General features: G+C 51.7%; 5 protein-coding genes across 6 annotated transcripts in view; 3 read left to right on the forward strand and 2 right to left on the reverse strand.

The window, feature by feature from the left end:
• POLDIP3 (DNA polymerase delta interacting protein 3) overlaps positions 1-14935 on the forward strand; it is a 30391-nt gene extending 15456 nt beyond the window's left edge. Inside the window, exons 4-9 of the mRNA XM_050805925.1 lie at positions 58-153; positions 3199-3378; positions 3942-4019; positions 7822-7951; positions 12221-12287; positions 12680-14935. Of these exons, the coding sequence (XP_050661882.1) occupies positions 58-153; positions 3199-3378; positions 3942-4019; positions 7822-7951; positions 12221-12287; positions 12680-12857 (729 nt within the window). The 3' untranslated portion in view covers positions 12858-14935. The remainder of the gene's footprint in view (positions 1-57; positions 154-3198; positions 3379-3941; positions 4020-7821; positions 7952-12220; positions 12288-12679) is intronic.
• TSPO (translocator protein) overlaps positions 1-27280 on the reverse strand; it is a 677237-nt gene that overhangs the window by 577442 nt on the left and 72515 nt on the right. The gene's annotated exons all lie outside the window — the stretch shown is intronic.
• Positions 1-27280, forward strand: part of LOC126963638 (ribosomal RNA-processing protein 7 homolog A) — a 198025-nt gene that overhangs the window by 112490 nt on the left and 58255 nt on the right. The window lies entirely within an intron of this gene.
• Positions 1-27280, forward strand: part of LOC126964031 (ribosomal RNA-processing protein 7 homolog A-like) — a 141675-nt gene that overhangs the window by 109375 nt on the left and 5020 nt on the right. Inside the window, exons 3-9 of the mRNA XM_050806894.1 lie at positions 16611-16701; positions 20500-20625; positions 21369-21486; positions 21858-21955; positions 22345-22543; positions 23468-23606; positions 25285-26007. Of these exons, the coding sequence (XP_050662851.1) occupies positions 16611-16701; positions 20500-20625; positions 21369-21486; positions 21858-21955; positions 22345-22543; positions 23468-23553 (718 nt within the window). The 3' untranslated portion in view covers positions 23554-23606; positions 25285-26007. The remainder of the gene's footprint in view (positions 1-16610; positions 16702-20499; positions 20626-21368; positions 21487-21857; positions 21956-22344; positions 22544-23467; positions 23607-25284; positions 26008-27280) is intronic.
• SERHL2 (serine hydrolase like 2) overlaps positions 25376-27280 on the reverse strand; it is a 75691-nt gene continuing 73786 nt past the window's right edge. The window contains exon 12 of the mRNA XM_050806167.1: positions 25376-25489. Within this exon, the coding sequence (XP_050662124.1) occupies positions 25376-25489 (114 nt within the window). The remainder of the gene's footprint in view (positions 25490-27280) is intronic.

Raw genomic sequence — 27280 nt, forward strand, 5'->3', positions numbered from 1 at the left:
GTCTGTTGAGGGCACACATGCCACATTTGCTTATATTTCTTTATGTTATATTCTCAGAATTTATATGACCTGGATGAAGATGATGATGGTATAGCTTCCGTTCCTACTAAACAGATGAAGTTTGCAGCCTCCGGCGGCTTTCTTCACCACATGGTATGGCATTTCATGTTTTCTTACGCTGCATGTCTGATCAGACAGGTGGGAGAGGTTGTGGTGAATAGAGCCTGTTTTTTTTTGTTTTTTGTTTTTTTTGTTTTTTTGAGACGAAGTCTTGCTCTTGTCCCCAAGGCTGCTGGAGTGCAGTGGCACAATCTCAGCTCACTGCAACCTCCGCCTCCCAGGTTCAAGCTATTCTCCTGCCTCAGCCTCCCTAGTAGCTGGGATTACAAGCGCCTGCTACCACGCCCAGCTAATTTTTGTATTTTTAGTAGAGATGAGGTTTCACCATGTTGGCCAGGCTGGTCTGGAACTCCTGACCTCAAGTGATCCGCCTGCCTCAGCCTCCCAAAGTACTGGGATTACAGGGTGAGCCACTGCGCCCCGTGTGAATAGAGCCTTTCAATGCAGAAATATTTCTTCCTTTGGGCCGTAAGATTTTCAGAGCTGGAGTTAGTCCAACCCCTTAGTTTTATAAATGCTGAGACACTGGGGTGCCTCCTGATTTGTTCAAGGTCCAACAGCAAGTGAAGTGCAGGGCTGCAGCTCCCAGGTGCTGTGTTTGAGACACTATAGGGAAAATGTGAGTGATCCCACAGTGGGGAGTCTGTGTTCTTTCCTTGGTGGCTGGTCATTCTGCATGCTCTGTGACCCTCTATGGTCAGCAGCTCGGGCGCTGCTCTTGGAGTCTGGATTCCCTTGGTTGACATTAGCAGGAATACATCTCACCTGATCTGTGGGCTCTGCCAGGTGCAGCCTGCATGCAGGGAAAGCTTGCTGGGCTAGAGTGTTGATCAGACATCATGCAGAGAAGGAAAGAAAACAGCATCTGGGAGCATCAGGGAGGTCCATGCTGCTCAGTTCAGTAGTACAGCCAAGTGTCAGACAGGGAGGCCAGTGGGCTGCCCAGGTGGGTCCTTATGGCAGACACCTCTTTTGTTTTTCCTTCAGAAGCTCAAAGACTCAGTTTTGGTTACTGTCTCGAGTATGTGGACCAGACTCCTGGTTAGTAATTAAGAGAAACATGGGCCGAGCGCAGTGGCTCACGCATGTAATCCCAGCACTTTGGGAGGCAGAGGTGGGCAGATCACAAGGTCAGGAGACCAAGACCATCCTGGCTAACACGATGAAACCCCGTCTCTACTAAAAAACACAAAAAAATTATCCGGGCATGGTGGTGGGCACCTGTAGTCCCAGCTACTCGGAAGGCTGAGGCAGGAGAAGGGCGTGAACCTGGGAGGCAGAGCTTGCAGTGAGCCGATATCACGCCACAGCACTCCAGCCTGGGTGGCAGAGCGAGACTCCATCTGGAAAAAAAAAAAAAAAGAGAAACATGAAGCTGGCTGTGCGCGGTGGCTCACGCCTGTAATCCGAGCACTTTGGGAGGCCGAGGTGGGCAGATTACCCGAGGTCAGGAGTTCGAGACCAGCCTGGCAACATGGTGAAACGCTGTCTCTACTAAAAATACAAAAATTAGCTGGACATGGTGCCGCGTGCCTGTAATCCCAGCTACTCGGGAGGCTGAGGCAGGAGAATTGTTTGAACCCTGAGATGGAGGTTGCAGTGAGCCAAGATTGCACCACTGCACTCCAGCCTGGGTGACAGGGTGAGACTCCGTGTCAAAAAAAAAAAAAAAAAAAAAGAGAGATACGTCGTGAAGCTGAATGATGCCAGTTTGTTTCTTTACAAAGGGACCAGGCCTTTCCAGTAATTAGACTGCTCAAGTCTGCTATCAAGGGAACTATCACCTTGCTCAGTGAGTCTCTATCCCTATTTGATACCCTAATTGAATAAATGCCATATTTATACTAATGCGTTTTGTACCCTGTGAGATGGGTACTGTTGATTACCCTCGTTTATGGTTGAGGAAGCAGGCATGGAGAGGTAAAATAAGCCTGTTCAACATCACCCAGCTGATAAGAAGCAGTGGATCTAGGAATGGAGCCTGAGCAGTCTGGTTCTCAGGGCCCTGTGTGTAGTCACTGTGCTGTCCTGGCTCTGGAGACTCAGAAAGCCGCCTGAGGAATGTGGAATCCAGCCTGGGGTGACGCTGCTTCTCCCAGACTTGGAGAAGCGTGGTGAATTGCCCCTGCCCATTCTCTCATCTGCCTTTCTGGCTGCTGCGTTCCTCCCTTCTCCCTGGGTCAGTGCCTTTAAACACTGCCCTAAATCAGCAGGGCTCCCGTCGCTTCTGCTTTATGCGCCTTTTTCTTCAGACACAACACAGGGGAGTTTTGTTTCCAAGGGACCATATCGAGATGGGAGGGGCTATTTTTGGTGATCTGCGCTGCCGAATGCCCGTGTGTCCCTGACTGTCCAGGAGCTGATGAGGCCAAGGCTGTGTGTGGTTCCTCTGGATGGCCAGAAGAGGAACCAAAAAGCTGAGTTCTGGGCCTTCTTAAGTGTGGTGATCAGCACACTGTGATAGAAGCATATCTGGGAATGAACTTGGCCTCAACCTTTTGGCCTTTTAATTTTTCAGCTTTATTAAGAAAACAAAGGAATAAAATCATGGCTACTCCATAGGCATAGAGGCTCTTTTACATTTTTTGTAGAGATGAGGTTTCACTGTGTTGCCCAGGTTGGTCTTGAACTTCTGGCCTCAAGCAATCCTCTCACCTCAGCCTCCCAAACTGCTGGGATGACAGGTGTGATCCACTATGCCCGGCCAAGCTTTTGGCCTTCTGACCAGCCTCATTATTGTAGAATTTTTAGAAAGTCTAAGTGGTATGGGTGAGTCTGTGGCTCTTAGGTAATTTTCCAGGTCAGGGCTGTATGGAAGCTTCCTGCCAAGAGCTTCTAGCACTGTGGAGAGTGGCTTCTGTGAGTGCGCCCTCAGGCCGTGTGTTTTTTTCTCCCCCTGCCCCTTCACTATGGGATATCACTGGCAGCCGGCAGCTTTTTTGGCTCCAGACCTCTAATAGAATTGGAGAGCTGGGAGGCGTAGAGGGTTCATGCTCTCAGCAAGTTGTCAGCCCCTTGGGGCTTCTTCAGAACATTCCAGGTCTGGCTTCTCAGATTCTTTTCTGTCTCTTTGTTTAGGCTGGGCTAAGTAGTTCCAAGCTTTCCATGTCCAAGGCCCTCCCTCTTACCAAAGTGGTTCAGAATGACGCATACACAGCTCCTGCTCTCCCTTCCTCTGTTCGAACAAAAGCCTTGACCAACATGTCCCGGACACTGGTGAACAAGGAAGAACCCCCCAAAGAGCTGCCACCTGCTGAGGTGAGGTGACGGTGGTGACCACAGCAGTTGGGGTCAGGAGGGCTGTATGCTTGTATGTATCTCATTGTGTCCCCACAACGCCTTTGTGAGGTGGGCATTGCCACCCCCATTCTACAGATGAGCAAACCAAGACCTAGGGACTCTTACTCTCGAAGACCTGCAGGCTGCTGGGGACAGCAGACCTGCTGAGAGGTTACGGTATCTGGTGATATGTTAGACTCTCCCAGAAGAAAGCTGTTAGGAGTGCTGAGGACAGAGCATCTCCATTTGGGAAATCTGGGAAAAAGGGCTCTTTTAGCTGAGTGGGTCTGGAAGCATGAGCAGCCTTCCAGGTAGAGGCTCAGGGCCTGAGAGGCTTGCGTATTTGGGAGATGGAAAAGGGTCCATGCTTTTAGCATAGAGTGGTGGGGGGTGTAGTGGACACTGAAGTTCAGGGGGCCCAGTTGTGGTAACTCTCCATGGAGGTTTCCTCTGGGCCTTCCTAGTCACGTGCCTGGAGGAATTTCTGTTGTGGGAATGCTTATCAGCTATCCAGCTTCTGGTAACGCTTTTGTCTGTGACAGCCTGTTCTCAGCCCATTGGAAGGCACCAAGATGACTGTGAATAATCTGCACCCTCGGGTCACGGAGGAGGACATTGTTGTAAGTACTGTGACCTACCAAACATTTAAATCTCAAACCGCCTCTGTGGCAAATGTCTCTTAAGACCCACCCTCAGGTTTGATGACTGCTAGGACTCACCAGACTCAGCATATAGTCACGCTCAGGGCTGAGACTAATGACAGCAAAAGGATGCAGAGCAAATGGTTCATGGGGTGAAGCTGGGGGGAAACCAGGCACAAGCCTCCAGAGGCCCCTCCCAGCAGAGTTGCACAGGATGCTGGGTGCAACTCGCAGCAAGTTGTGACAACACATGTGACACCAGGGAAGTTCATTAAAGACTCGGTGCCCAAAGGTTTTATTGGGGACTGGTCACTTCGGCATTCTTTGTGTAGCACGTACCAAAATTCCAGACTCCCAGAAGAAAAGCAGCTGTTGAGTAGAAACCATGTTGTTTGCACAGTCCAGGCACAGTGAACTGTGGGGTGGCAGGAGCCCTCCTGAGATCCGAGTTCCCAGATGCCAGCCAAGGGCCACCCCTGGAATCGGGCCTTTCAAACAGTAGCAGTCAGCCCAGCTGCTTCACTCTTCTGCGCAGCTTCTAACCAAGGCCAGGTGCCTGGCCTGAATGTCAGAGTCAGGGGATATCTGTGATGTAATGGGTCCTAAATGGGATCCTTTAGTCCCACTGGGTGATATCCAGTAGTTGTGTTTTCCTGTGAGTCTTTGGGACATTCTATGTCCTTTGGAGGTTTTACAAGATGATTCCAAAGTGAAAGAGGTGCGATGGACTGGTGGTATCCACCTTCCTGGTCCATCCTGTCCCACCCATGGCAGTCATGGGCAAAACCTGTCAAGTGCCTGTGAGTGGGGTTCTGGATGCAGCTAGGACTTTTTTTCAACATCATTTTCATTCAGGCAGCCAAAAGAGCCATTAGTTTAGAAATCCAGGCATCCTTTGAACTGTCAGATCACAAAATGAATACAGTTGGAGAATCCAGCCTCTCCCTGCAGTTGAGTCCCAGACTAACAGACTGCACTGGTCACTACATTTGTTAAAATCTTTTTGTTTCGTTTTGTTTTGTTTTGTTTTTGAGATAGAGTCTCACTGTCACCTAAGCTAGAGTATAATGGCGTGATCTCGGCTCACTGCAACCTCTGCCTCCCAGGCTCAAGCAATTTTCCTGCCTCAGCCTCCCGAGTAACTGGGATTAGAGGCACCTGCCACTACACCTGGCTAATTTTTGTATTTTTAGTAGAGACAGGGTTTCACCATGTTGGCCAGGGTGGTCTCGAACTCCTGACCTCAAATGATCTGCCCGCCTTGGGTTTTTTTTGTTTTGTTTTTTTGTTTGTTTTTTAAGACGAGTCTTGCTCTGTGGCACAGGCTGGAGTGCAGTGGTGCAATCTTGGCTCACTGCAACTTCCGCCTCCTGGGTTCAAGCAATTCTCATGCCTCAGCCTCCCTGGTAGCTGGGATTACAGGCGCGTGCCACCACACCCAGCTAATTTTTGTATTTTTCAGTAGAGATGGGGTTTCACCATGTAGGCTATGCTGGTCTTGAACTCCTGACCTTATAATCTGCCTGCCTTGGCCTCCCAAAGTGCTGGTATTAAAGGTGTGAGCCACTGTGCCCAGCCCAGCTGAGGCTAAACCTTTTTTTTTTTTTTTTTGGAGACAGAGTCTCGCTTTGTCGCCCAGACTGGAGTGCAGTGGCCGGATCTCAGCTCACTGCAAGCTCCGCCTCCCGGGTTTACGCCATTCTCCTGCCTCAGCCTCCCGAGTAGCTGGGACTACAGGCGCCCACCACCTCGCCCGGCTAGTTTTTTGTATTTGTTTAGTAGAGACGGGGTTTCACCATGTTAGCCAGGATGGTCTCGATCTCCTGACCTCGTGATCTGCCCGTCTCAGCCTCCCAAAGTGCTGGGATTACAGGCTTGAGCCACCGCACCCGGCCTAGGTTAAATCTTAATTATGAAACACACACATGCTGTGAAATGGGTCCCTCATACGCCCTTCTCCTTTACAGCGACAGTGCTGTGAATGGTGCACGTGAGGATGGAAATTGTAGCTTGTTTTGTGTAATACTTGACAAGTCATTAAGAATTAAAGCTGATTGCTGGGTGCAGTGGCTCACGTCTGTAATCCCAGCACTTTGTGAGGCCGAGGCTGGTGGATCACCTGAGGTCAGGAGTTCGAGACCAGCTTGGCCAACATGGCGAAACCCCATCTCTACTAAAAATAGAAAAATTAGCCAGGCGTGGTGGTGCGTGCCCGTAGTCCCAGCTACTCGGGAGGCTGAGGCAGGAGAATCACTTAGAACCCGGGGGGTGAAGGTTGCAGTAAGCCGAGATCACACCATTGCTCTCCCGCCTAGGTGACAGAGTGTGACTCTGTCTCAAAAAAAGGAAAGAATTAAAACTGTTTATAAGCGTAATAACGACTGCCATTTATTGAGTACTTGATATGTGCCAGTCACTTTAGGCAGACTCCTGGGAGATATATAATGGTGGAAAACTGAACACCAGTCATGATCAGCGCTCAGGGGAGATTGCCAGTAATAATCATCCTCTCTCCTCTTCTACCCAAATAGGCAATGTTAAAAGGACAATGGAAATAAAATTGGAATTACACCTACTATTTATAGTTGGCCCTTCATATCTGTTGGTTCTGCATCTGCAGATTTAGCCAACCACTGAATGAAAATATTCAAATTTTTAAAAATAACAGTATAATGAGAAATAATACAAATTTTAGAAATACAGTATAACAACTATTTATATAGCATTTACATTGGTATTGTAAGTAATCTAGAGATGATTTAAAGTATAGTGGACAGTGTGCATAGGTTATACGTAAATACTACAGCATTTTATAGCAGGGACTTGAGCATCCACAGATTTTAGTATCTGTGAGTGGTTCTGGAGCCAGTCTCCCGCAGGTGCAGAGGGACGTCTTGTTTTGATATTTACCAGTAAAAACAAATCATGTCAAGGACCTTTTCATAAACCTTCTTTTGGCCCTCACAGCAACCTTGTGAAGGCAGTTGCAGGTGAAGAAATGGTGTGAGTGCTAGTCAGGCTCTGTCTGTCTTCACATTCTGCTCCCTCTCTGGCCTTAATTGTCTTGTCTGTAAAATGGGGTGGAGATTGGAGTCAATGATGTGTGCAAAGCACTGCTTAAAAATGATCTCTGTTGAGCTTTCCAGCAACCCTCGAAAGTAAGCTAGTTCTTTTTATTTTCAGAAGAGGAAACAGGCTTAGAGAAGTTAAGTAACTTGCTAGATGTCGCATAGCAGATAGGAAGCAAAGCCTGGGGGATCAAACTCAGGTCTGACTTAGAGTGACCAACTGTCCCAGTTTTGCTAGGGACTCTCCTGGTTTTATCACTCAAAGTCTTATGTCTAGGGAAACCCTTCAATCCAGCCAAACCAGGACTCTGGGTAGAACTTCAGAATTTGTATTTCTAACAGATTCTCAGGTGACATGTTAGCAGCTGTCTTTCTTTGTATACATGTATTCTCATGACAGGGCTGAGAAAATTTTCATAACTATTTTATCCCTGTTGAGGTGGGCACTGAAGACTTTGGTGGTGGCTTGCTGGGAGATCCCAGGTGATCCAAGGCTTGTAAACCCAGCCCCTTTCCCACTGCTGACTTCATCTGGTGCTGTGTTGAGGCCTATGGATGTCTCAAGAGCACCACCTAACGTGGAACCTCCCTGCAGTCTCAGGCACAGGGGCATATTTAGCTGCAGTGGAGCCACCACACCCCAGGGCCTTCAGAGTGTGTGAGTGGCAGGCGGTGAGAAATCCTTCCCTAATCCTAACCCCTCTTGTGTGCAGGAACTTTTCTGTGTGTGTGGGGCCCTCAAGCGAGCTCGACTGGTCCATCCTGGGGTAGCAGAGGTGGTGTTTGTGAAGAAGGACGATGCCATCACCGCATATAAGAAGTACAACAACCGGTGTCTGGACGGTAAGTTAGGGAGAAGGCAGCCCTCTGACCCTCCCACTCCTCTCTACTTGCTGTCAGGTAGCAGGCTTTCCAGGGGAAGTCTCTCTGAGATGGGTGGAACCCATCTCCGGGGCCTCGTCTGTACCAGGAACTGCTGTGCAGTCTCTGAGTAGTCCTGAGCTGTGGGTTACACAGGGCCCTGGATTTTCACCCAGCCCTTAAGCTTTTGAGCCCAGCAAAAAGGAAAACAGCGTTTCTCTGTGGATGGTTCTCTTAAGCGGTTTTGCCAGGGAAGCCAAGAGGCACAGCCGTTCCCTCCCAGATGTTGATCTGCTTAGTGCTAGGGCAGACGTTCCTCAAAGCCCTGGAGTCTTGTCTGAATGTTGGCTCCTGGGTGAGAGCTGCTCCTAGTGGGTAAACAACAGACTTTATTGACTTGAGGTTCGTATTTTTCATCTCCAGAGAGCCTGTAGAGAAGAATTCTGTCTGCCATGTTCCTTTTCCACTCATTTGTTCTTTCAGTATGTATTGAGTGCCTACTGTGGACCAAGGCCCTGTGCTAGAAGTGGAGAAGCAGAGACTAATAGAACAATACAACAATAAAAAAATTACAAATAAAAGACCTAGAGCCTTGGCTAAATCTTGGCACCTGGGTGAACTCCCCTGGGTGAGTCAGTGGAGTTCCAATTTGCATTTCCCCGTGGCTAATGATGTTGAGCACCTTTTCATGTGCTTATTGGCCATTTGTATGTCATTAAAAAAAATTATTTTTAATTTTGTTTTAAATTTTAAATTTCTCTTGTTTTTTCTTATTTTGTCATATTGGATGTGGAAAGATACTTTTCTTTTTCTTTTTTTTTTTGAGTTTCTCTCTGTAGCTGGGGTGCAGTGGCATGATCTTGGCTCACAGGAACCTCTGCCTTCCACGTTCAAGCGATCTTCCTGCCTCAGCCTTCCAAGTAGCTGGGACTACAGGCATGCGCCACCACGCCCAGCTAATTTTTTTGTATTTTTAGTAGAGATGGGGTTTCACCATGTTGGCCAGGCTGGTCTCAAACTCCTGACCTCAGGTGATCCGCCCACCTCGGCCTCCCAAAGTGCTAGGATTACAGGCGTGAGCCACCGTGCCCGCTATCTTCTTTGGAGAAATGCCAGTACAGAATCTTTGTCTGCCTTTTAGTTTCTTTTTTATTATTGAGTTGTAAAAGTACTTCACATATTCTTAAGTCCTTTATCAGATAAGTGATTTACTAATATTTTCTCCCATTCTGTAGGTTTTTTTACTTCTGCTTGTTAATGTATTCATACACTGTATAAGGACTTTTTGGTTAACAACAGACCACATATATGACAGTGGGCCCATAACATTATAATACCATATTTTTACTGTATTTTCTCTATATTTAGATGTACAAATACAGTTGCCTACTCTACTCAGTAGAGTAACATGCTGTACAGCCAGGTGTGGTGGCTCAAGCCTGTAATTCCAGCACTTTGGGAGACTGAGGCAGGAGGATCACTTGAACCTAGAAACTTGAGACCAACCTGTGCAATGTGGCAAGACCCTGTCTCAAAAAATAAATTAGCTGGGCATGGTGGCGTGTGCCCGTAGTCCCAGATGCTGGGGAGGCTGAGGTGGGAGGATCACCTGAGCCTGGAAAGTTGAGGCTATAGTGAGCTATGATCATGCCACTGCACTCTGGAATGTATTCCCATGGTTAAATGATACATGACTATATGTGCATTTACAGCTATATATTCTAAGCATTGCTTTAACTGCATTCCATATCATGCCTTCATTTTCATTCATCTTGAATTATTTTCTAATTTCCCTTGTGATTTCTCCTGTGACCCACTGGTTATTTAGGATTGTTTCAATTTCCATATCTTCATGAATTTTCCAGATTTTCTTTTCTTCTTTGAGTGTTTAAGGAGAATATGTATTTTCTTGTTGTGGGTGGAGTGTTCTGTACATGTCTATTATGTCTAGTTGCTTTGTCATGTTGTTCAAGTGTTGTTTCATTGTTGATCTGCCTGGTTCTATCTAGTATTGAAAGTGAAATATGGAGTGTTTTGTTTTGTTTTTTTGAGACGGAGTCTCCCTCTGTCGCCCAGGCTGGAGTGCAGTGGCATGATCTTGACTCACAGCAACCTCTCCCTTCTGGGTTCAAGCAGTTCTCCTGTCTCAGCCTCCCAAGTAGCTGGGATTACAGGTGCCCGCTGTCACGCCCAGCTAATTTTTGTATTTTTAGTAGACATGGGGTTTTTACCATGTTGGCCAGGCTAGTTTCAAAGTCCTGACCTCAAGTGATCCGTCTGCCTAGGCCTTCCAAAGTGCTGGGATTAGGGGCATGAGCCACTGCGCCCGGTGAGATCTTTATTACTGTTTGTCTGTTCTTTTCACTTCTGTGTATTTTTATTTCATATATTTGAGGCTCTGTTGTTACTTGCATATATGTTTGATTATATTCTTCCTGATGAATTGACCCTTTAATTAAATTTAAATCCCTCTTTACCTCTAGTAACTTTTTTGTTGTTGTTTTAAAGTCTATTTCGTTTTATATTACTAATAGCTAATAAGTAAAAGACCAGCTTTCCTAGGGTTGCTGTTTGGGTAATATATCTTTGTTCACGCTTTTTTTCTTTTTTTTTTTTTGAGATGGAGTCTCGCTCTGTCACCCAGGCTGGAATGCGGGGGCATGATCTTGGCTCACTGCAACGTCTGCCTCCCGGGTTCAAGCGATTCTCGTGCCTTAGCCTCCTGAGTGGCTGAGACTACAGGTGCGCACCACCACACCCGGCTAATTTTTAGTATTTTTAGCAGAAATGGGGTTTCTGCCATGTGGGCCAGGCTGCTCTCAATCAGCTGGCTTCAAGTGATCTGCCCATCTCAGCCTTGCCAAGTGCTGGGATTACAGGCATGAGCCACCATGCCTGGCCCACTCTTACTTTCAATCTTTTTCTCTCATCGACTGTAAAAATGTGTTTCCTAGGCTGGGCGTAGCGTCTCACGCCTGTAATCCCAGCACTTTGGGAGGCTGAGCCAGGAGAATCACCTGATTAGGAGTTCAAGACTAGCTTGACCAATATGAGGAAACTCCATCTCTACTTTACAAAATTAGCCAGGCATGGTGGTACATGCCTGTAATCCCAGCTAAACGGGAGGCTGAGGCAGGAGAATCGCTTGAACCTGGGAGGCAGAGGTTGCCGTGAGCTGAGATCGTGCCACTGCTCTCCAGCCTGGGCAATAAGAGTGAAACTCCATCTCAAAAAAAAGAAAGAAAAATGTGTCTTTTTTTAATTTTAATTCAATCTAACAATCTGTCTTTGGATTGGATTATTTAAGCCATTCATATTTAATATTGATAATTAGGTTTGTTTCTTCCATTTTACTTTTTTTTTGTTTGTTTGTTTGAGACGGAGTCTCGCGCTGTTGCCCAGGCTGGAGTGCAGTGGCGCGCAGTCTCTGCTCACTGCAGCTCCGCCTCCGAGGTTCACGCCATTCTCCTGCCTCAGCCTGCCGAGTAGCCGGGACTACAGGTGCCCACCACCATGCTTGGCAAATTTTTTGTATTTTTAGTAGAGACGGGGTTTCACCGTGTTAGCCAGGATGGTCTCAATCTCCTGATCTCGTGATCCGCCCGCCTTGGCCTCCCAAAGTGCTGGGATTACAGTCGTGAGCCACCACGCCTGACCGCATTTTACTTTTTTGTTCCTCTTCAGTGGCTTTTCTTTCACATTTTTTTCCTAATATTTTAATTCCTTTCATGATGTATTCACTAACTTAACTCGAGTAAGATATGGAAATGTTATTCCCAAATGGCCTTGTTTCTTCTTCCTCTTTTTTGTGCTATTACCATTACACACGTTGTGCTTTGTATACAGTGGGAGTGTGGTCTTCCTAGTGCTTCATCCTTTGTAGATAGAGTAGAAGCCTGTACGAATGCTTTTGATCATCTTTTCACTGAATTTGATAGCATAAACCTTTTCCCTTACTACTTGGATGGCTTCACATTGAGTCTCATTTCTCCTTCACTTTCACTCATCTCCTGTATGAAGCAAGGTTTGTGGCCACTTTGCCTCTTGGTGTGCCATTGCTGAGGTTTCCTCACGCTTTGGATTTTCTTAGTGTCTGGCTTGATTGGAACCTAGCAGCCAGGTCTCCATCTGCGGAGCCAGAACCGCCGTGGTGGGTGTTTTGACCATTGATAATGGAGGAACAGCCCTTGTCCTCTTTTGTGAGGAGCTGAGGTCTCATAGCAGAGCCTTTTTCTTTCTCTGGTTTTTCAGGGCAGCCGATGAAGTGCAACCTTCACATGAATGGGAACGTTATCACCTCAGACCAGCCCATCCTGCTGTGAGTTCCAAAGGCGGGGTGCTGGGGAGAGGGAACTCCGTCCATCTCTTTTTATTCTAATGGGTAAACTGCCTGCATTCCTTTGTTCTAATGGCAGCTGGTTGTTTCAAATGCTTAAACTCAACCAAAATGGTTTGCTTTGTCATTTCCCCAGGGGTTGACCCTACAGGGGCTAGCATTATGATCTCGTTCTCAGCCTTCTGATTTAGAAATATCTGAGTGGAAGGTGGAGGGGAGGCTGCTTGGGTCTCCCAGCTGTGTGCATCATCATCATCCTAGGAACACAGAACTCCACCTCATGATTGGCTCTGATGGAGACAGAGCCAGATGTTACCCCTCTTTTTGTTCCCCAATTAGGTTTTTTTTTTTTTACCCTTCTCTGCTCTCCACAGGCGGCTGAGTGACAGCCCATCGGTGAAAAAGGAGAGTGAGCTGCCTCGCAGGGTGAACTCTGCCTCCTCCTCCAACCCCCCTGCCGAAGTGGACCCTGACACCATCCTGAAGGCACTCTTCAAGTCCTCAGGGGCCTCTGTGACCACGCAGCCCACAGAATTCAAAATCAAGCTTTGAGCAGGGGAGTGAGGCAGCTGGAAGTGGGGGCAGAGGAGGGTGGCTCTGTTTCCCCAAGGCAAAGCTTGTGACCAATGGGCCATCGGACTGGAGACCCCTGATTGTGGGAAGGGTCACCAGGGGTAAAGAGCTTCCTCACTGGATGGGACCCGCATTTCTGTGTTGTGTTCTGCCATGTGCTTTCTCTGTATGTTAACGTTTCCTGTAGTATGTTTCTTCTCCATCTCATCACCAAGTTAGGCTTGTGTTTTTCAGTGTGCCTCCGCCAGCCTCAGCCCCAAGCTGATTTCTTATCTGGAAATGGTACACTGAATTCTCTGGGTGGCTTTCTTGTGGCCCCATGGGATGCAGGGCGGGGGCTGTCTGAAGGACCCTGCTTTTTCCAGGGGCCGACGGGCTGCCTGTCCTTTGTGTGTATTAAGCTTTTCAGACAACGGAGGGGATGGAAAACCCTGGTATCCTGATGGGAGCCAGGTCGGCCTGAGAGCTGTGCCGCTCCTCTGCCTGGTCATTGGAGGTGCCTGGGTGGGGAGCAGGTCTCAGGCCTCTTGTCCTCTCCCCAGTGGCTCCAGGTCTCACTAATGGCAAGGGCAGGATGAGGCTGTACCGCAGGGAAGAGTGTCCAAGCTCTTGGCTTGGAGGCCCGTGCTGTCTCCGCCCAGAGGAAGTTCTCCAGAGTTCACCTTTCCCTTTTCCTTGAGTTGTGCTGAATGCCCTACCCTAGCTCTCTTTCCCTTCTGGGTGTCTCTGCTAGGAGGGGGTTGTGTTGTGAGCCCTCCTGGTTCTCACCTCGCCTGGCACTCATCACCCTGGTTTTGTGCAGCTGCCAGCTCTCCTCTGGTTGGGCCTTTCAAAGGTTCAACCTCCCATTCTGCAATGCTGTGGGTTAGGAGCTTATTTGAATGGAAGAGGTCAGTTTGCTCCTGGCTCTCCATTTCTGGCCTAAGTTGTCAACAGGACAGTGGTCAGGAGTGCCTGGAGGCATATATCCAGCTGCCACCAAGGGGCACTGTTTGTTCCCACTTACGTGAGTGACCCATCCATCCATGACCAGAGGGTTATTTTCCTGCCTTGGCAGAGGAGGAGTCAAGGGAGCAGGGCAGCTCTCCCAGGCAAGCTGTTTCCCCAGCATAGGCACAGGCAGTTGGGACAAAACTATAGAGCCCAGGGGCAGTCCCTGAATGACCAGGCCAGTGTTGTCCCTGGTGTCACTGAGTGGTCCCCTGCTGGTTTGCTGGGAATGAAGGGAATCCAGGCTGGCAGAGCTGGAACCAGTTGGGGAGCACAGTTCTGGGAGCTCTGCAAAATCAGTAGCAAGTGCTGGGAAAGGCGCATGCCAGAGATACTCAAGAGTTCCCGAGACTTGCTTGAGGCTGACCCAGTGAAGAAAAACCCAGAGACTTCATGTTTCCAGAGGTCAGTCTGTCAGGCAGGAAGGACCCAGGGTTTGAACTCAGCTTCAGTCTGCAGACTCTGAGGCTGCCCAGGCCGGGAAAGTCCAAGGAAGGGGCCTGGTGGTGCTCCACTTCCAGTTCTTTAAAGAATGCTGCTTTTTATTCTCTTAACCCCTTCAAGTGGGTGCAGACTTCTTGTTAGCAGCTGGAAGACATTCCTCCCACACTTTACCCTTCCTGGCCCAAGAGAGCATCCAGAAGGCAGTTGGACCTGGTTTTTCAGGTACTGGGAACAGGGGACTCAGTGCTTGGACTCTGCTTAGGGTAGGGACGGTAAATATCCTGCCTGCATGGCTTTACCCTCCCTCTGATCCCAAAGCGCAGGGATCTTCTGGTTGTCACAGAGTTTGATTGAGTCCAGCTGCAGCCACGTGGCCATCTGGAGCTGGTGCTGTAGGTGACCATCTGGTACATTGAGGGGACCTGTTTGCCTCCTCCACTCTATAAGCAGTAATCTTGGGAGACCGGGAAGAGAAGGTGGTGGGCTAGTCCTGTGTCCTCCTTCACTTCCCATGCCCCTGTGTTACCCGTCTGTGTCTCCCATGCAGAAGGAGAGGAAGAGGCATTAAGGGATGAAGGGTGATTATGTATTATCCATTTCTGAATAAACATTTGGTATTCCTACCTTTGAGTTACTTTTTTTTTTGAGACAAAGTCTCACTTTATTGCCCAGATTGAAGTGCAGGGGCACTATCTTGGCTCACTGCAACCTCCGCAGCCAGACTCAAATAATCCTCCTACCTCAGCCTCCCAATTAGCTGGGACTACAGGCGTGCATCACCATGCCTGGCTAATTTTTGTAGAGATGGGGTTTCACCATGTTGCACAGGCTGGTCTTGAACTCCTGACCTCAGGTGGTCTGCCTTCCTCAGCCTCCCAAAGTTGGAATTACAGGCATGAGCCACCACACCCAGCCAAGGGTTTTGATCTTCAGGGATTTCAACATTTGGAGTGCAACTTAATTATTTAAAAAATAGGTTCCTGATACGATACCCAGGATGGTCTTTAATTCCTGGGCCCAAGTGATCCTCCTGCTTCGGCCTCTCAAAGTGTTGGGGTTACAGGCATGAGCCACTGCTCCCCTCCAGGGATGCAAATTATTTGATACTCCTTTCTTCAGAAGATGGGGTCCCATGCCCATCCTGAACCCAAGTGTGCTCTGTTACTACTTTGACCAGATGTGACTTTGCCATTTCTGGGCCTAGGCTTTCAAAGACTGTCACTTCCCCATTTTCTGTGTGTGGAACATTCTCTGGGAGCCTTAACACACCACATTAAAAGTTGCCTGTTGGGGCCAGCGTGTTCACTCACTCCTGTAATCCCAGCAGTTTGCAAGGCCGAGGCAGGCAGATCACATGAGGTCAGGAGTTTGAGACCAGCCTGACGAACATGGTAAAACCCCGTCTCTACCAAAAATTACAAAAATTAGAGGGGTGTGGTGGTGGGCACCTGTAATCCCAGCTACTGGGGGGCTGAGGCAGGAGAATCACTTGAATCTGGGAGGTGGAGGTTGCAGTGAGGTGAAATCACGCCACTGCACTCCAGCCTGGGCAACAGCGAGACTCTCAAAAGAAAAAAAAAGTTGACTATCTGCTGGGCATGGTGGCTTATGCCTGTAGTCCCAGCAGTTTGGGATGCTGGGGCAGGAAGATTACTTGAGCGTAAGGAGTTCGAGACCAGCTTGGGCAATAGAGTGAAGACCTATCTCTACAAAAACAAAAACGAAAAATGACCTCAGCTACTCAGGAGGCTAAAGTGGAGGATCATTTGCACCCAGGAGACAGAGGTAGCAGTGAGCTGTGATCATGCCACTGTACTCCAGCCTGGGCAACAGAGTGAGACTGCAGGAAAACAAAAGTTGACTACTGAGTCTCATGTGGAACTGCCCACCTGACATCTCCCCTGAAAGGCCTAATGGGCGTCTCACCATGGCCCACAGAGAACTGATCCACTTGATTTTCCCCAAGCTGGCCCCTCTCCTGCAGTCTCCCCATCTCAGTCAATGGCAACACCATCCTCTTAGTTGCCCCGACTGAAAACCTAGCAGCCATTCTGGATTTCTCTCACACTGTCTATTCAAGGTGTGAATGCATGAGTGGAAAGCTGAGTTCGCACTCGTGACTGGCCGGGGTCAACGCTGACGTTCCCTCCCACTTCCGCGCGCTGATTTGACTGTGAGCTGATGAAGGTTGGGCCCTGGCGGGCGGGGCCGGAGAGGCGGGCCTGGAGCCAGGGGGCGGGACAGACGCCACGGAAACGCGATCGCGCCGGCGCCGAACCACAACTCCCGGCGGCCCCTGCGCTCCCGGGCGGCAAGATGGTGGCGCGCAGGAGGAAGCGGCCGGCGCGGGAACGGGACGACCGTATCCCGAGCCCTCCGGGTTACACAGGTGAGGAGCTCCGGGAGGCGAGACCGGGGGCGGTCAGGCATCGCCAGGAGGTGTTTGGGGGTTGGCGGCGGCCGAGGGTCCCCAGGAGCGGCGCACGGTTAGGTGTGAGCCCCGGTGGCCCCTGGCCCCAGGCTCGGGAGGTCGTGAGGCTCCGAGGACGCAGGAGGCGCTCTTCTGTCTTCCCACTCTACCAGGGCGAGCCTGTCTTCGTCCACGCTTCCCGTGGGTGAGCCCACCTCTGTCCACCCCTCACCCAGGGCAAACCCATTTCCGTCCACACTCGCTCATCCAGGTGAGCCCATCCCCTTGTCATCGTCTCTGCTCCTAGTCCAGCCCCCAGCAGCTCTTACCTGGGCTGTTATGGGCTCTCCTATTTGGTTGCCCTCCTTCTCATCTTGCCGCTGCTTCTGTTCTCCACCCATGTGGTAGAATGTTCTTTTTAAGTCCATTTAAAATTTAGATCATGTCTCACACGCCCACGATAGCCCCCACATCCACTGCATTCCCTCCAGTGGCTTTATCAGGTAGCTTCTAAAACAAAAAGCAGACTTCTTAACCTGTGTGGGCCACGTGGTCTGGCTGGTGCTGACCTAAAGCTCTTTCTGTTTCTCTGAGGCAAGGTGCTTTTTCCCCCCTGGGTTTTTGCACGTGCTGTGCCAATTTGTTGCTTATTGGCGTTTCTGGTCTGAGCTTTAATGTTGCTTCCTCAAAGAGGCCATCCCTGATAGCCTATGGAAAGAAGACCTCTGCCACCCCATGACCCTGTAATGTTTCTTTCATAATTGATACAAGCTTGCTGTATGCTTACTTGGTAATTGTCTTCTCCGTTATTGCAACTGAGCTTCCTGAGTTCAGGGACCGCAGCTCTATGCCAACCGGTAGTCTGACGGAGGTGTGAGAAAAATAGAAGCAGTTCCTAGCTTTATGAGATTACAGTCATGGGTGTGGCAGTGATTAATCAAAGAGTCTCATCAGTTTAGCCTACAGACTATTAAGAGAAGCTGTGAAGGCACAGGCAGTGGGATCTGACCTGGCAGGAGGGGCTGCGGGTGATGCTGAGGAAGCGAGGTTTGAGCTAAACCTGAAGGTTAGCGGGAAGGAAGAGGGTGACGCGCCAGGTAAGAGGCCAGTGTGTGTGAGGCCCTGGTGTACCCAGGGGAACAGGGAGAATCCAAGGTGGTGGGGGAAGATGGTACGAGAAGAGGCCACAGTGGCAGGCAGGGTCTCTCGGAGCTTCCAGCCACGGTTAAGATTTTGGTGTTCACTCCAAGAGCCGCAGGGTTCGAGAGCTTCCCTTTCACTGCGCCCCCATCTGTAATCATTGCCCATTTATCTTCTCTTTCCCTGCACCACCTTGGGAGGCCCTCCTGGGCAGACTCTTAGAGCCCGCACAGGCTTTGCCAAAGGGTAGGGTCGGGGGGTTGGTGAAGGGATGGATGGATTGATGAGCAGATAGGACTAGACAGGGATGTGGAGAAAGGAAGTTGTGTGAATGTCTTGCTGGCCTCAGCTCAGGGTAGCCTGGCCATCCCTCCCCTCCCATTTCCTTTCCAGCTATTCCAATCAAGTTCTCTGAAAAGCAGCAGGCTTCTCACTACCTCTATGTGAGGGCACGTGGCATTTGACAAGGCACCAAGTCCACCTGGCCTCAGAAGAGGACTCTTTTTGTCCTCAATGTGCCCCCATACTGCACAGAAGTGAGCTAGTGTCTGGGAGGGGACCTGTGGGCTCTAGGTGGGGGCTCCCTTGGCCTCCACCAAGTCCTTGGTGGTGAGACGGACACAGCTAATGGGAGCCCCAGAGGAGAGTGTCCAGAGGGCTACCTTGATGTCCAGTCAGGAAACGGGTTTTTCAAAGATGTCTTTAAAAGTATAATCCTGCCAGGCATGGTGGCTCATGCCTGTAATCCCAGCACTTTGGGAGGCTGAAGGGGGCAGATCACCCGAAGTCAGGAGTTCAAGACCAGCCTGGCCAGCATGATGAAACCCCGTCTCTACTAAAAAACACAAAAAATTAGCCAGGCGTGATGGCGTGCGCCAGTAGTCCTGACTACTCAGGAAGCTGAAGCATGAGAATCCCTTGAACCTGGGAGGCGGAGGTTGCAGTGAGCCGAGATTGCGCCTCTACACTCCAGTCTGGGTGACAGAGTGAGACTCCATCTCAAAAGAACCCAAAAAAACCCCAAAATTAGCTGGATATGGTGGAACACGCCTGTAATCCCAACTACTTGGGGGACTGAGGCACAAGAACTGCTTGAACCTGAGAGGCGGAGGTTGCAGTGATCCAAGGTCTGCCACTGCACTCCAGCCTGGCAACAGTGTGAGACTCTGTCTCAAAAAAAAGAAAAAGTATAATCCTAAGTAGCCCAAGGCTTTTTTACGTATTACCCGAAGTTGTTTGAATTGCGTGTTTTCTTTGAGATTATACGTGTCAATAGTTTAAAACTAGGAAAGTATAAGGAAATAAAAAGTGCCTCTCGTTCTATCCAAACACAACTGTTAATTTTTTTTTTTTTTTACAAGAACTAAACTAAGGGAATTGCTCCCTCTGTTGCTCACGCTGGAGCGCTGTGATCTCAGCTCACTGCCACCTCGCTTCCTGGGTTCAAGAGATTCTCCTGCCATAGCCTCCCAAGCAGCTGGAATTACAGGCGCCCACCACCATGCCCGGCTAATTTTTGTATTTTTAGTATAGACAAGGTTTCACCATGTTGGCCAGGCTGGTCTTGAACTCCTGACCTGAAGTAATCCGCCCCCCCTCAGCCTCCCAAAGTGCTGGGATTACATGCGTGAGCCACCACCCCTGGTCAAGAGAACTGTTGGATTTGTTTTCAAAAAAGAAACTAATTTGTAAAAGAATCCTCTAAACTTAGAGAAAAAAGAAGCGTGTAGAAGAGGGGGTGTGAGTTCTGACCTTTTTTGAAGTGCAGCATGTGTACAGGGAAGGGCCCCAGTGGCAGGTGTCCAGCTCGCTGCATCCCAGAGACAGAACATACCTGTGTAGTCAGCACCCAGGTGGAGACACAGCAGCACATCCCAGAACCCCCACTGATAACCTGCATCCTGACTGTCACAGCATAGGGTCACCACTGCTGATTGAGACAGACAACCTGCATCCTGACTGTCACAGTATAGTGTCACCACTGCTGATTCAGACAGACAACCTCCATCCTGACTGTCACAGCATAGGGTCACCACTGCTGATTCAGGTAGTAAAACTTGTCATATATATAAAATCAGAATAATAGCAAGAATGTCCCTACCTGTCTCCAGTGAGAGAGAGCAGGAATATGCCAGGCACGCTGGCTCATGCCTGTAATCCCAGCATTTTGGATGGCCGAAACGGGGGGATCACCTGAGGTCAGGAGTTCAAGACCAGCCTGGCCAATGTGACAAAACCCCGTCTCTACTCAAAATACAAAAACTAGCTGGGTGTGGTGGTGGGCGCCTGTAATCCCAGCTACTCGGGGGACTGAGGCACGAGAATCACTTGAAACCCGGAGGTGGAGGTTGCCGTGAGCCGAGATCACGCTATAGGACTCCAGCCTGGGCTACAGAGCAGTACTCCAACTCAAAAAAAATAAAAAATAAAAAAGAGAGCAGGAATATTGACCTCCATATTATCCCTGCAGAACAGGTCGGAGGCTGTGGTGCCCACATGCTCCCAGTTTGGGCAGATGTGACTGTGGCTCTGAGTCCTTCAGGGGCACTGGACCCCTGGCAGTGCCACCCATGGTGGAGGGAAGCTTTCGGATGCCCCTGCAGATGCTCACACTTGACTTCCCTCTCCCTGCGGCAGGAGAGCCTGTCCCGCCTCCTGTCCTCCTGTGGCCTCGTCCAGTCTGTAGAGTTGCAGGAGAAGCCGGACCTGGCCGAGAGCCCAAAGGAGTCAAGGTCGAAGTTTTTTCATCCCAAGCCGGTGCCGGTGAGCCGCCAAGCACGGGGTTCTACTAGAGTGAGGGGGGTGGGGCATTGTCCCCAGTGTGTTGGGGGAGCTGGCAGTGGGACGTCAGAGCATTCTCTGGTCCTGAGCCCATCCTCACCGTGTGTGGCGTAGGAGGCTGTCCAGGTGACAAAGCCTGTTATTCCTTCCCAGATTTGCCACATCCTTGCACTTCTTGCCTGGCTTTTTCCTTCCTGTGTTAATGCTCAGGGACCGTCTCTGCTGGGTGCTTGCGGGGCCTCCCCCAGCTGCCCTCCTGCTTCCCCTGCTGAGGGAGCTCCTTCCCCAGGCTTAGGGGCCGGGTCTGCAGGAGCACTGTTCTTCACAGCTTTCCCAGTGGCGCTGGAGCCCACACCTCTTCCCCACACAGTGGCATCTGGCATGGTGTGTGCCCAGGCCTGGCTTCCAAAAACCTGCCCTGGCCCAGGGCAACCCCTGCGTGTCACAGCATCCCTCCTGTGACTGGAAGAAAGGCAGCCTGTGTGTCCCCTCTTCCTGAGGAAGAGCTGGGAACAGCTGTCACTTCCCGCAGAAGCAGGATCACTGGAAGTGTGGCTGCCCCTGACCTGGGTTATGGGATGGCCTCTGGTTCTCTCCATGGCTCAGGAATAGCCTAGCACTGTCTCCCCTGGTGTAGCCACCGGCTAGGCTGAGGGCAGGCCTGGAGACCTTGTGCCAGACATGCGGAGGCGCCCCCAGCCTCTGACATCTGTCTCTCTCTTCAGGGGTTCCAGGTAGCCTACGTGGTGTTCCAGAAGCCAAGTGGGGTGTCAGCGGCCTTGGCCCTGAAGGGCCCCCTGCTGGTGTCCACAGAGAGCCACCCTGTGAAGAGTGGCATTCACAGTTAGTACCTCAGGGGGTGACTGGCACCTCCTTTCTGGGCTCTGGGTTGGCAGGACACTCTATGGGGACAGTGTCTGAATGTCACCAGCCAAGTCCATGCTCCCTGAGAGTGGCATGTGGAGGCCTGGGCAGGAGGACTGCGGGGCTGTGTATGGGTCCCCAGGGAGTCGTTAGCCTGAGTCCCTGGCACAGAGCGGCACAGGAATACTGGGCAGGCAGAGCGAGGGCCCAGCTTGCAGCCCCTGGGGTTTCCTTAGCACCTGCGCCCCGGGCCCTGTGGGAAAAGGTCTCCATTAGCCTGGCAGGCCCTGGGGTGGGGCCCAAATGCCAGGCCTGAGGAAGCCCCGTTTCCCTGCCTCCCTTTTCCTCAGAGTGGATCAGTGACTACGCAGACTCCATGCCCGACCCTGAGGCCCTGAGGGTGGAAGTGGACACGTTCCTGGAGGCGTATGACCAGAAGATCGCTGAGGTGGAGGCTCCGCAGGGTTGGCCGAGCACCCCATCACCTGTGTGGCTGTGGGAAGGTGACGCCCAAGAGGGAGGGCGGTGGCGGCCTGTCCTTAGCCACTCTGTAGAGGCCAGGCTCCCTTTTTCCCTGCTGGATCCTGGGCTGCCTGGCTGGGTGACACATCTAGTCTCCACATGGTCTATAGTGGAGAAGGAGGCAGCGCCGGCAGGTCCGTGCCCTCCCCGCCATCCTGAGCCCCAACACCATGCTGGGAGGAGGGGAGCAGCCCGTCCCTGGGGGGCGGGGCTCAGGGCGGTTCTGACTTAGGATGGAGGGCGTGGAGGGTGTGCTGCTGGAGGCTGCAAGAGGTCCCAGAATTCCATCGGATGACAGAATCACCTTCCCTGCAGGAAGAAGCTGAGGCCAAGGAGGAGGACGGGGTCTGTGACGAGGAGGGGTGGGTGAAGGTGACCCGCCGGGGCCGACGGCCTGTGCTCCCCCGGACTGAAGCAGCCAGCCTGCGGGTGCTGGAGAGGGAGAGACGGAAGCGCGCCCGAAAGGAGCTGCTCAACTTCTATGCCTGGCAGCACCGGGAGAGCAAGATGGAGCGTAAGCCACGCCCAGCCCATCCTCAGGCCCCTCGGCCTTGGCCCCAACCATGGATGAGGCCTCTGGCCAGGGCTCCTGACAGCGGGCGCTGAACCTGCTGGTCGCGGAGGGAGGGCGTCCCTAAGCACAGGGCTCCCACTAGGCTCTGGAAAGAGGCCCAGCCTGGCAGCACCCGGTGTGGTGGTCCCCCATCACCCCCCAGGGCAGATGCATTTGCTCAGTGGGTGGGGACCCTGGGTCATCAGTGCCCACCTCTGGGCTCCTGTGCACTTAGTGCTGGCGCTGGTCAGCCTCCAGCCAGCAAGGAGTTCGAGTGCAGAGGGGGCCTCCGAACCCACTGTGGGTGCAGGGAGGATGCTGCAGAATACGTGTGTTGGGGTATATATGTGTGGTGTGTCAGGTGGCCAGTCACTGGGTGCTTTCCCTGCCTCGCTGGCCCTCTTGGCTCCCACTTGTGCTCGCTCTAGACCCTCAGCTTCCCCCTCTGTGCCATCAGCCTGTCACTGACCTGGGCCACCCGGTGACCAGAGTTGCCATCGGCATTCACCAGCACTAGGGGTGGCATCCCTTTACCGAGTCTCAGGGTTGCTCCAGGCCGAGCGGTCAGGACTCCTTCCTTCCCCCTTGCGCATGGGTCGGGGTGGGGGCGGATGCCTTTGCTTTGTTTCTAGGGCTTCATCTCCAGGCTCGGGGTGCCAGCGTCTCCCACTTTGGCCTTGCCCTTGGACTCGGCCTGCCGTCGGATTCTGTTTCCTTACAGGATCCAGACCCTGCCCCCAAAGCAGAGCTGGGAAGGGGGCTGGGTTGGTGGGGGAGACATGCCCCCCGTGCCCCACAATAACTGGGAGGAGGGGTGGGGCATGAGCAAGCCGGCTGCCCGGGGCATGCTGTCTGACCCTGCCCCGCGCCTCCTCTCGTCCCCAGATCTAGCGCAGCTGCGCAAGAAGTTCGAGGAGGACAAGCAGAGGATCGAGCTGCTTCGGGCCCAGCGCAAATTCCGACCCTACTGAGCCACAAGAGCCGCAGTGGATGGCTGGAGGTGCAGGGCCTGGAGGAACATCAGGTGAGGCAGGGCCTGCATCCGTCTCCAAGAGGCTGAGCTCTGGGAAACGGGCCCCAGGTTGAGGCCACCACATCCAATAGCCCTATGAGAGTCCACACAGGCCAGGAGTAAGGGCCAGGCCACCCCTCGGGTCTTGGGCTTCAGCAGTCCTGGGGACCTGGGCGTGCCCAGAGGAGGACTTGCCCCTTCTGCCTCCACACCCTTCTGTCAAGGACCCTGCCTGAATCCACTCTGTTTTCCCTTTTCCTTTAATGGAAAAGCCCTTGCTGGCAATGAAACAGTCTCGAAAGCAGTGAGAACACGAGAAGCTTTTATTTTCCACCCAGTTGGGCAGCAGGGAAAGGCTAGGTGGCCCCAGCCCTTCCTCCCTGCAGCTGGCTGGAGATTATTAGCCAGGAGACAGCAGCCCCCCGAACCCAGACTGTCTCCCCCTTGAGGTCACAGATGTTAAAGTTGGAGTCTCACTCCTTCCCCTGACTACACCCCTAGGCTGGGCTTCAAGACCAGTGAGGCCTGTCCCTACCACAGCTGTGGACATTTCTCGAGAGAGTGAGAGACAAAGTATAAAGAAAAGTGGGCGCAGGGGACCGGTGCTGAGGCTCAGCATACGAGGACCCACAGCTCTCTTAGTTCCCTCAGTATTTATTGATCATTATCTTTACCATTGCCCCTAGGGTAATAGTGGGGGGAGCGTCAGCACAAAAACGTGTGAACAAAGGTCTCTGTGTCATAAGGTTAAGGAAAGGTGCTGTGCCTTGATGTGCATGTATACTAACATATAGGCGTGCATTAAAGAGCAGTATTGCAACCAGCATTTCTCACCTCCAGCTGTAAGGTGGTTTCCTCCTATCTCAGTAAATGGACCATACAATTGGGTTTTACACGGAGATATTCTTTTTTTTTTTTTTTTTTTTTTTTTGAGACGGAGTCTCGCTCTGTTGCCCAGGCTGGAGCGCAGTGGCGCGATCTCGGCTCACTGCAAGCTCCGCCTCCCGGGTTCACGCCATTCTCCTGCCTCAGCCTCCGGAGTAGCTGGGACTACAGGCGCCCGCCACCTCGCCCGGCTAGTTTTTTGTATTTTTAGTAGAGACGGGGTTTCACGGTGTTAGCCAGGATGGTCTCGATCTCCTGACCTTGTGATCCACCCGCCTCGGCCTCCCAAAGCGCTGGGATTACAGGCGTGAGCCACCGCGCCCGGCCAAGATATTCTATTCTATTCCCAGGGATGAGCAGGAGACAGCTGCCTTCCTCTTAACTGCAAAGAGGCCCTTCCTCTTTCACTAATCCTCCTCAGCACAGACGCTTTACGGGGGTGTGGGACTGAGGGAGGGGCAGGGCTTTCCCTTCCCAGGAAGCCATAGCTCAGGCTATCACATGGGGAGAAACCTTGGACAGTACCTGGCTTTCCTAGGCAGAGGTCCCTGCCGCCTTCCGGAGTGTATTGTGTCCCTGGGTACTTGAGATTAGAGAATGGTGATGACTTTTAACAAGCATACTGCCTTCAAGCTCTTTTTTAACAAAGCACATTCTGCATAGCCCTAAATCCATTAAACCTTGAGTCAGCACAGCACATGTCTCTGCAAGCACAGGGTTGGGGCTAGGGTTACAGAGTAACAGCATCTCATGTCTACTTCTTTCTACATAGACACAGTAACAGTCTGATCTGTTTTCCCCACAGGCCTGGCCTTATTGCAGGGCTCGGGAACTCACATTCCCAGTGTTGAGTCTGGCAGCACGAGGTCGTCATAGTTCCAGGCCCAGAGCTACAGCTAGGCTGTGAGCATGTGTTTGTGCTGTAAGAAGGAGCTGATGATACTGGCCACATGCTGGGGTTCGCTCATGTGGACATAGTGATTGCCTGGAATTTCCACAAACTGGAACCGCTGGAGAAGGGAGAGGGTGTGTGGTGAGGTGTGGCCAGAGGAGCCTAGGGAGCTCCATAGGCCTTGGGGTCAGGGCCCTCCCACAGCCTTCTGGCTCCTGCAGGGCAGGAGCACCTCCCACGGTGAGTTTCCCGCACACTCTACACCTTGGAGCCAGGTCAGTCCATAGCACCCCAGGAGGTGTGTGAGCCCTGGGGACTTGGAGGCCTCCCAGCTAAGTTGTGAAGTTGCACGGGGCGGGGGGATGGGAGGGGGGAGGAGGACAGGGACACTACGGGAAGACAGGGCGGGGCTAAGGCCAGGGATGCTGTGATTGTATTAGAGGAGGTCCCCTTGAGAACAGATAATGAGATGGGGACCTGAGCAGCCTGCAGACTTGTGCCTGCCTTCAAGAAGCCAGACGGGAGGGCCCTGCCTGCCTTGGCTCTGACCACGTGACCAGCCAGCCACAGGTGCGCTTCCTCCCTTTGTGACAACGCCAGGAAACCTGCAGAGGCCCCAGGATCAGGTGGTTGAGGGTAGGTAACCCTGAATCACCAAGTGCTCCCAGGAACCCGGGCACAGCCACCCCCACCTACAGCCAGCACACCCACTGGCGCGATGGGTGCGGAGGGAAGAGGCAGCCAGATGTTCTGCTGTGGTTTGGGAGCCTATAAAATGTGAGACTAGGCTGGGCAAGGTAGCTCCTGTCTGCAAAAGCAGCACTTCGGGAGGCCAAGTCGGGCAGATCGCCTGAGGTCAGGAGTTTGAGACCAGCCTGGCCAACATGGTGAAACCCCGTCTCTTTTTTTTTTTTGAGACGGAGTCTCACTCTGTCGCCCGGGCTGGAGTGCAGTGGCCGGATCTCAGCTCACTGCAAGCTCCGCCTCCCAGGTTTACGCCATTCTCCTGCCTCAGCCTCCCGAATAGCTGGGACTACAGGTGCCCGCCACCTCGCCCGGCTAGTTTTTTGTATTTTTTTTTAGTAGAGACGGGGTTTCACCGTGTTAGCCAGGATGGTCTCGATCTCCTGACCTCGTGATCCACCCGCCTCGGCCTCCCAGAGTGCTGGGATTACAGGCTTGAGCCACCGCACCCGGCCGAAACCCCGTCTCTTAAAAATATAAAAATTATGGCTGGGCGCGGTGGCTCAAGCCTGTAATCCCAGCACTTTGGGAGGCCAAGATGGGCGGATCACGTAGGTCAGGAGATGGAGACCATCCTGGCTAACACGGTGAAACCCCGTCTCTACTAAAAAATACAAAAAAACTAGCCAGGTGAGGTAGAGGGCGCCTGTAGCCCCAGCTACTTGGGAGGCTGAGGCAGGAGAATGGCGGGAACCCGGGAGGCGGAGCTTGCAGTGAGCTGAGATCTGGCCACTGGGCGACAGAGCGAGACTCCGTCTCAAAAAAAAAAAAATATATATATATATATATATATATATATATAAAATAATTAGCTGCACATGATGGCAGGTGCCTGTAATCCCAGCTACTCAGGAGGCTGAGGCATGAGAGTCTCTTGAACCCAGGTGGTGTAGGTTACAGTGAGCCGAGATCTTGCCACTGCACTCCAGCCTGGGCAACAGAGTGAGACTCCATCTCAAGAAAAAAAAAAAAAAGTGGGACTATTAGCTGGGCATGATGGTGTGCACCTGTAGTCCCAGCTACTCAGGAGACTGAGGTGAGAGGATCACTTGAGCCCAGGAGTTTGAGGCTGCAGTGAGCTATGATTGAGCCACTGCACTCCAGCCTGAGCAACAGAATGAGACCTTGTCTCAAAAAAATAAAAACTGTGGGACTGCCTCTGGCA

The sequence above is a fragment of the Macaca thibetana genome, chromosome 10, assembly GCF_024542745.1.
Source record: "Macaca thibetana thibetana isolate TM-01 chromosome 10, ASM2454274v1, whole genome shotgun sequence".
NCBI classification, from domain to species: Eukaryota; Metazoa; Chordata; class Mammalia; order Primates; family Cercopithecidae; genus Macaca; species Macaca thibetana.